The sequence below is a fragment of the Charadrius vociferus genome, unplaced genomic scaffold, assembly GCF_000708025.1.
Source record: "Charadrius vociferus isolate BGI_N301 unplaced genomic scaffold, ASM70802v2 scaffold430, whole genome shotgun sequence".
NCBI lineage: Eukaryota > Metazoa > Chordata > Aves > Charadriiformes > Charadriidae > Charadrius > Charadrius vociferus.
Window position 1 is genome coordinate 2,984,853 of NW_009646541.1, and position 7,721 is coordinate 2,992,573.

The following is a 7,721-nucleotide window of genomic DNA, read 5'->3' on the forward strand; positions in this document are numbered from 1 at the left end:
TGTAGGGATTTGTCAGTATCAGTATTAGTGTAGTTCTCTTTTTGAGGGCCTGTTGTGGGGAGGCATTTTATACTCGAGCAGCTGCTTTGCCCTTTTTGGATGTCTATGTTTATCTGGCTGTCTTGCTCTCTATAAGTATCGATGAGTTTTTCAGATAACAAAATACGTTCTAATGAGATCTACAGATTAATTTAGTTACCCTTCCAAGGCCTTGTTGCCCTTTTCCTTTTTTTGGTCATAAATTCAGATTTTTGCATCACAGTATGCTTGCGTTCACTGTGAACCGAGCCTTAACAAGTCATTAAAACCTTTGCACTGACAGTAGTGATGAGATAAATTATGCCCCTGGTTTGATATTTCATTGAAGGGGTTTTTGATTAGGAGGATTAATGATTTTTTTCTTACCTGCTGTCATCATTAAGGATTCCTTGGTTGTTGCTCGTGTATCTGCTATTCTAAATCTTACAAAATGAGCCAGATTAACTTGCTGAATGTCCCACTAAGACTGGGAAGTGCTTGCCAAGTGCATCACCCGCTTTCCTGTACTTACTGGGATTAACACTTCCTTTGGGAGAGCAATGAAAAAGACAACTTCTGTTCAGTCTGAACCAAGTCTGTTGTGCGTATTTTTCTTTACATTACCCAATACCAGGCTCAGGACAACTTTAGTGTTTCTGGGCAGCAGAAGGATGCAATAAAAACGTTCCTTTTTGTAGTGTTTCCAATTAGGACTCTGTAGGGAAGAAGTCCTTGGGTGCCCTATTCTACTGCAAGCTAATGCAGCTAACTCTTTCTTTATTTTTTTAGTTTTGACAACTACTCTGCTAATGTAATGGTTGATGGAAAACCGGTCAATCTGGGTTTGTGGGATACAGCTGGCCAAGAGGACTATGACAGACTACGTCCACTCTCCTATCCGCAAACAGTAAGAACTACAATGTGAAACTAGAAAGAATCTTTACAACTTTGTCTAACAAAGTTTTTTTTGTTTTTGAACGTAAGGCCAACATTGTCACATCTGGAGTTGTATTTCTTAGTAACAGTGACCTGTTGCAGGCTACATCCGATGTACTGCGGCTGTAATATTACAGTCTTTGATGTGTGTGCAGTTGCACAAATGTTAAAATTTGCATGCTTGTATTTGCATGCACTGATACTTCTTGGCTTTTGTGTAGTTGCAGCCTCAGAATCAGCTAGAATGCTTGATTTAAAACAAGAAAAAAAAAAATCCCCAAAGCAAACTCAAACCCCCTGGGCGAATAGTCCCATCAGATAGTCCATTGATAACAAGGTTAGCGCCTGCCAAAAGCAGGGTTTGTTTTTGGTTTCAGGCTGAGGTTTGGCTGCAACCTGACACTGTCACTGCTGAGCACTTGATATTGTTTAGTCTCTGTGAAGATGTTCTAAATGTGAAAGAGGCAGTGCTGAATGAAGATATTACTGGTATTGACAGAGGCTGCCTCGGAGCTTTCAAATGTACTTAAGCCTGTGGCTATTTTATTACTTGCTGTAGTTTGTGCTATAAGATCAATAGAAATGTGCTTCTGTCTTCCGTGCTCACAACTGGCCAAGTCCTGTCTGCATGCTGCATCTTTCCTCCTGTCAGGAAAATGCTGCAGTAATCTGCTCTGCTTTTTCCAGTGCGACTTCGGCTACAGTTAATCTTTGTAGAGGCTGTTCTTCTAGTCTCTTTAGAGCAGTTACTTTTATCTGATGGAGCTGTGCTGTAAGTAGAGAAAGGTGGTAATTTGCAGGTTTTGGGGGTTTTTTTTTTGCATTGATTACTGTTGTTGTTAACTGTCAAATGTAGATTCAATGCTAATAATGTAAAATGCAAAATTGCTCCAGTAGTTCTACAGCATAACTGCTCTCTTGAATAACGGGAATCTTATTTAATGAACTCTGGTGCTTTTTTTAGTAAACTGTCTTAATTCACAATTTTCCTTAATTCACTGCTCGCTAACTCTTACAATTATGCTTTCCCTTCAGTTACAATACCCAAGATGAATGTGGACTTGCCAGTTGTAGGCAACTCTACTAGAAATGCCAGAAATATCTGCTTTACTAGGAAGAGAGACAATAGAAAGCTGTTTTTCTTCAATACTTAGATATTTACAGGATACTTAGAACTTAAGCTTTGCTTAACATTGTAAAAATATTTTTGAAAAAGTACCTCAGGATAAGAAAAATGTATGTTGAAAGATTGCTCAGTCGTGTGAGAAAGCAGTGTTGTAAGGGAGAATATTGTTCCTCCCCTATGACAAAGGGACAGAATGCACATGCATGTCTTCAGCCTGCTAAAATAACTGGCTTTCTGATAGACTGCAAACGAATTCATAGAATCATAGAATGGTTTAGGTTGGAAAGGACCTTGAAGATCATTGAGTTCCACCCCCCCTGCCATGGGCAGGGACACCTCCCACCAGCCCAGGTTGCCCAAGGCCATGTCCAGCCTGGCCTTGAACACCTCCAGGGATGGGGCCTCAACAACCTCTCTGGGCAACCTCTTCCAGTGCCTCACCACCCTTGAATGCTCTGATGTACTCATCCGTGGGGCCTCGCACACATAGAGGAGAAGAAAAAGATCCGTAAATGTAGAGATGGCATGTCAAAGGTTGGCTTTCAACACAGCAAATTCCATGTCAATCTAAGTGTACTTTTGGGAAGAAAATCCCTTCTATACAAGCATGTATAACTGTTAGGTAAAGGTTTGAAGTACTTTCAGTTACTTGCATTTTTTACAGCATAAAATGAAACAGAGTGGTAAGTCTTGAACAACTTATGAAGCAGTCTTCAGATTTTAGACTTGCGCAATACGTAAGATTCACGGGACAAAAACCCCATGAAAGTAACAAAAAGCACAGAGGAAGAGAACAGCGGAGCTGATGAAACCTGACTTTTTTTAGGATCCGCATTCAGCCTCCCCCTTCCTCCACTCTGCAGTTTAAAGCTCACCCCTCCTGTCCTTGTGGCCCTCTGTTTCCCTCTGCGCGCAGGGCATGCTGAAAGCAGGTCTGGCTGAGGGCTTGGCCAGCGTGTGTGTCTCGATTAGGCCAACAGTGATTAACTTCGCAGTAAGGGCTTTGCCATAGCGTATCTTTTTCCCTTACTCATATTCTTATTTTATTCCTTAAAGTACACAGGAATTTAGTACCTTCTCCTGAACGTATTTGAAATCTACCAGTATTTCAAAATATTTGGGGAAGGAAGAACTTGGAACAGAAAAGGTGGCTAACTTTGTTTCCTCAGGAGACCAAACCAAAAAGAAAATAAGGTTAGAAGGATGCTTTTCATGAGAGGTTTGCTCTTGCAAGTTTCCTCTGACGGGGCTGACAGAGGGGCTGTCTGGTGGTCTGTTCTGGACGCAGGTAGTTGGTTGTGCTGAATTACAGGGCAGTGTTTCTCTCAAGAAGAAAAGCCATGCCGTGACCATCTGTGAGCACAAATCACTGACTGAGAATGTTTTCCCTTAAATCCATTTGAGGTGTAACTTTATCTCCTACTGTTACTAGGTTGGAGGAACCAATGGTAAGAATATATCTTCCAGTCTGACAGATCAACCTATTGCCGTATGTAAATCTTTAAATAAACTTCAGTTCCAAGTTCTGTCATCTTGTCTTGCTTACGAGAGTGATAAATTGGCCCCTATTTTTTAAACAACTTTTCTTGGAACTATCAAATTGCTAGATCTGAGAACTCTGTTACCAAATCTCTTTATATGAGTTGTTAAGAGTAAACCTTTTCTTGCAAATAAATAGATTTTCCTCCTCCTTATTAAGATTGGTAGCGTGCAAGACACCCGAGACCTTCAAATAATTCCTCATGGCTACACTGAATTTTGCGATCTCTGGAGCTAGTAAAGGAGAGAGTCTGCGTAACGTGCAGAACTTCAGTCACCACAAACCTGCAGAATTGGAAAACAGAAGTAGTGGCCATAGTATCACATTATTTGATGTTGTTTCTTTTTTCTTCTGGGACGCTGCTGCGGAAACTTGTTGGGGTGATGCATGAACAACTGGGTTGCAAGTGCTTAGCAGTGCAGATGTCAGACGCTGACCTAACAAAATGCCTTGAAATGCAGCACAATCAACTAACATTCTGAAATGCCTGATTCTTTAACACATTTGATAGCTGAATAGGTATGGATGCAGAGGTAGGTTGCGGAAAGTTGGGCTTGTTTGAGAGATGCTGATTGAGTTTTGGGTTATACAGCAAGATTACAATCTTCATCAGCTTAGAGAAAATGTTGTGCTTATTGGGAATGCTTGTAGACTACGGTGTGTCATGTATGAAGCCTGTTGTTTTTTGAAGTGTGTACTGTGCAGCGTTTATGTGAACATGTGCTCTAAAGTGTTTTTACCTGCTCTTACTTACAGTCTTCCTTTTGCCCTCAACTGAAAAGCGAGATGTGTAAGATCCTGAAAAACACACACTTTTCTCTCTGCTTTCTTGTTTCTTGGAAAGGGAAGGAGGGAGCTTTGAGGGTTTTGATGCTCTTCTCAATCTTAATTTGGTTATAGGGAAATTCTGAAACCGTTTTATACTGATAGGCAGTAGAAGTGACAGTTCTACAAGATTCTTCTGATTTGGGCATGGAAGTAGTAATTGTAGAAATTACTGTGGTTTTTGTGTTTTTTTTTTTTTAAATTCCATACCGTATACTTTGCCTTTGCAATTTAAGACTACTTTAGAGTAGTATATTAATAGTATATTCACATTTAAAAAATTGGTGCCAACAGTTAACACTTTGCAACATCCTGTGCCGAGTTATGTCTTGTTGAAGGCTTAAACCACTTAGAGGTCTGCAGAGAGCATCCAGCCCCAGTTCAGAAGCCAGTCCGAGTCTTCATTGCTTCCTCGGTTTGTTGAGGATCTGGAGTAGTTTTGGTTGGTTTTTATCTGAATGTCGGTGAGGGAGAAGAAACTACGCTTAGGGAAGAAAAGCTTGCACTGCAATGGTGTTATGTTCTTAGTTGCTGGCTACTGCAATAGCTGATCATGAACTTGACTACAATCCACGTGTTGTTGGTTCCCCCCCTCTTTGTGCCTGCTTGTAGCTGCCTGGGGATGGATTTCCCATGGGGAAAGCTACCTCTGTTTGTCATGTGCAGTGCTGTCGTTGACCTTGCCTTTTGCAAGCGTGGTATAGGTGACAGTGTGATACAGGCACTGGTGATACTGGCCGTTTCATGAGATTTTACAATGGCTGCTCTGCTGGGCTAACTTCTGTCAACTTGCTTTGTAGGATGTCTTCTTAATCTGCTTTTCCCTTGTGAGTCCTGCTTCCTTTGAAAATGTCCGTGCGAAGGTAAGAACAAGCTCTTATTTCTAAGTGTTCAGCATACTGTTCACATTACAGCGGTGGCTGGAAAATATTAGGTAACTTTTTTTAAAGTTTCTTTTTGGCAGGCAATGTGAAACGTAGTTTGAAAAGGCAGAAATCCATTTGCTGAACTTAAAAGTCATGGAAGTTAAGGGCATGTGAAACACTCTATGTATAAATTGTTCCTTGATGCATTGATAGGATAACAGTAGTTTAAGAGTGTGCAGCTAAGATCACAAACAGGAACTTTCCTTTTAATGCCATTTAAAGAAAAATATTTAAAAACCAAATGCATGTAAAAGTGAGTTCCTTGCAACAGCCAGTGTTCCGGCACATGCTTTGCTGCTGTTGGAGTCTTTCACATCCTTGGACAGCTCAGCTGTATGGCGTGGTGGAGACTTCACAAATGAGAGGTGGTCTCTCCGTGGGTGAGGGGAGTGCAGATCAGGGCTTCTCTGGTGTGTGGAGAAAATACAGCCCTTAGTAGGGCAAATGTTTAAACTATATGGAAATACCTGTTGGCTTCATTAAAAATGTGTTGCAGTTGTATGCTCTTTTCTAATTCCCACCCGCCCCCAACCTACGCTGTTTCCTACACAGTGGTATCCTGAGGTGCGGCACCATTGCCCCAACACCCCCATCATCTTAGTGGGAACCAAACTTGATCTCCGGGATGATAAGGACACTATTGAAAAACTGAAGGAGAAGAAGCTGACTCCTATCACCTACCCACAGGGCCTTGCCATGGCAAAAGAGATTGGTATGACAGCAGCGGGGTTATTGTTGACTTGATCTAGATTTTATTTGTGGAAGATGTTGTACCTTAATTAAAATAAACGCCTGGCTTTTGTTGTGGAGTTAGCTAGAAGCAGTGCTGCCATAATTGTGGAAAACGGCTTTGTAACTGCCTTTTTCTTTCCACAGGTGCAGTGAAATACCTAGAATGCTCAGCACTCACGCAGCGGGGCCTCAAGACAGTGTTTGATGAAGCCATCCGAGCAGTTCTGTGCCCCCCTCCTGTAAAGAAGAGGAAGAGAAAATGTCTGCTCCTGTAAACGTTACCTTCCCCCACCCCACTCCAAACCCTGTGCTTTGCTCAGAACAATGGAGCATTCACACTCAATGCCAAGTTTTTCTGTTATAAATTAGATCTCTTCCATAAATTCTTGAACCGATCAACAATTTCAGTTTCATTTGTTTAACGTATGAAAGTTACTTTACATTCTTCTAAAAGCAAACTCCTGAAAAGACAAACCTATGTAAAGCCTTATTTTTAAAATCCTATTCTTGCTCAATTAAGTGTTGCCAAACTATCTGCTGAACTAAGTTGCATCATTGTGCTACGAACACTAAGCACTAAACTTTTTTAAAGATTCTTCTTGAAGATGACTCTCGTTTCTGGTAGGAAATGCAAAAACACTTTCTAGTTTTTCACAGTAAGTAACAGTACCGTATAATTAGCAAAACACTGCACTCTAATATGTTCTATTATTAAATGATTTTTCAACCCAGTCATTGCATAGCCTTGTATATCAAACCTAAATCTTTGACAATGACTGACACCCTCGAGTCACAGTGTAAAATGCTTTATCGTTGGTAAGGGCTTGGTTGCAATCTAGTTCTTGCTGCTGTGATTTAAAAAATAAATAAATAACTATTCTTACTGAAGTGTATCTAGTCCTTTTGACAGCATTGTATTGTGATGGACAAAAGAAATATTGGGTTGCATCAAATGATAGTGCCAGACAGTATTTTGACACTGTACAGATGACTTACACTACACTGCCAGGGTAGTTGAAACTGAATTTTGGGCTTTCAGTGCAGGTTAAAACCAGGGACCATTTCCCCAGAGGTGCAGAAGTGGAAGACAGGTTGGCGTTCAGAGGTAAATTCCTTTGAATTTTGAGTAGGGCATTCATTTAGGTACAATTCCGAACCAGTCATTCCCACAACTGTTGTGTAGTAAACGCTTTTCTTGTAGAATCTCTTCTTACTGAGCAATATAAGTTGTATTTTAAAACCATTCTGATGATAGAAATTTGCTTTTTTTTTTTTTGTAGAGTAGAATGTTCAAGCATATCCTCCTTATTTTCCTGTTATTTCTAACCCAGTAAGTTATATGCTTTCTGAGGAGCTTTTAGTCTATTAACTAGGTGTAAAAATCATGTGAAGCAGCTTTACACATTTTAGTAATTTTTATATTTGAAACCTCTATGAATCTTCTCAACTATCACTATTTGCCAGGTATCCCCACCACTGTAACATTACTAATGCAGACAAGTGTTCTTTATGTCACTACATGTACGTGTGCAGCATAGAGTGAGTAATGCTAACTTGGGTCTGTGAGGTTCTGTAAATTAGTGCTAATGTTCTGTACATCCTAAACTGGCAGGAATAC

At 40.5% G+C, this 7,721-nt stretch overlaps 1 protein-coding gene across 1 annotated transcript in view; it reads left to right on the forward strand.

Moving 5' to 3' along the window:
- The window catches only part of RAC1 (ras-related C3 botulinum toxin substrate 1 (rho family, small GTP binding protein Rac1)), a 67,427-nt gene extending 60,223 nt beyond the window's left edge, over positions 1 to 7,204 (forward strand). Inside the window, exons 4-8 of the mRNA XM_009886288.1 lie at positions 808 to 925; positions 3,513 to 3,569; positions 5,246 to 5,308; positions 5,924 to 6,083; positions 6,248 to 7,204. Coding sequence (XP_009884590.1) covers positions 808 to 925; positions 3,513 to 3,569; positions 5,246 to 5,308; positions 5,924 to 6,083; positions 6,248 to 6,378 — 529 coding nt within the window. The 3' untranslated portion in view covers positions 6,379 to 7,204. The remainder of the gene's footprint in view (positions 1 to 807; positions 926 to 3,512; positions 3,570 to 5,245; positions 5,309 to 5,923; positions 6,084 to 6,247) is intronic.
- Positions 7,205 to 7,721: the final 517 nt, after the last annotated feature.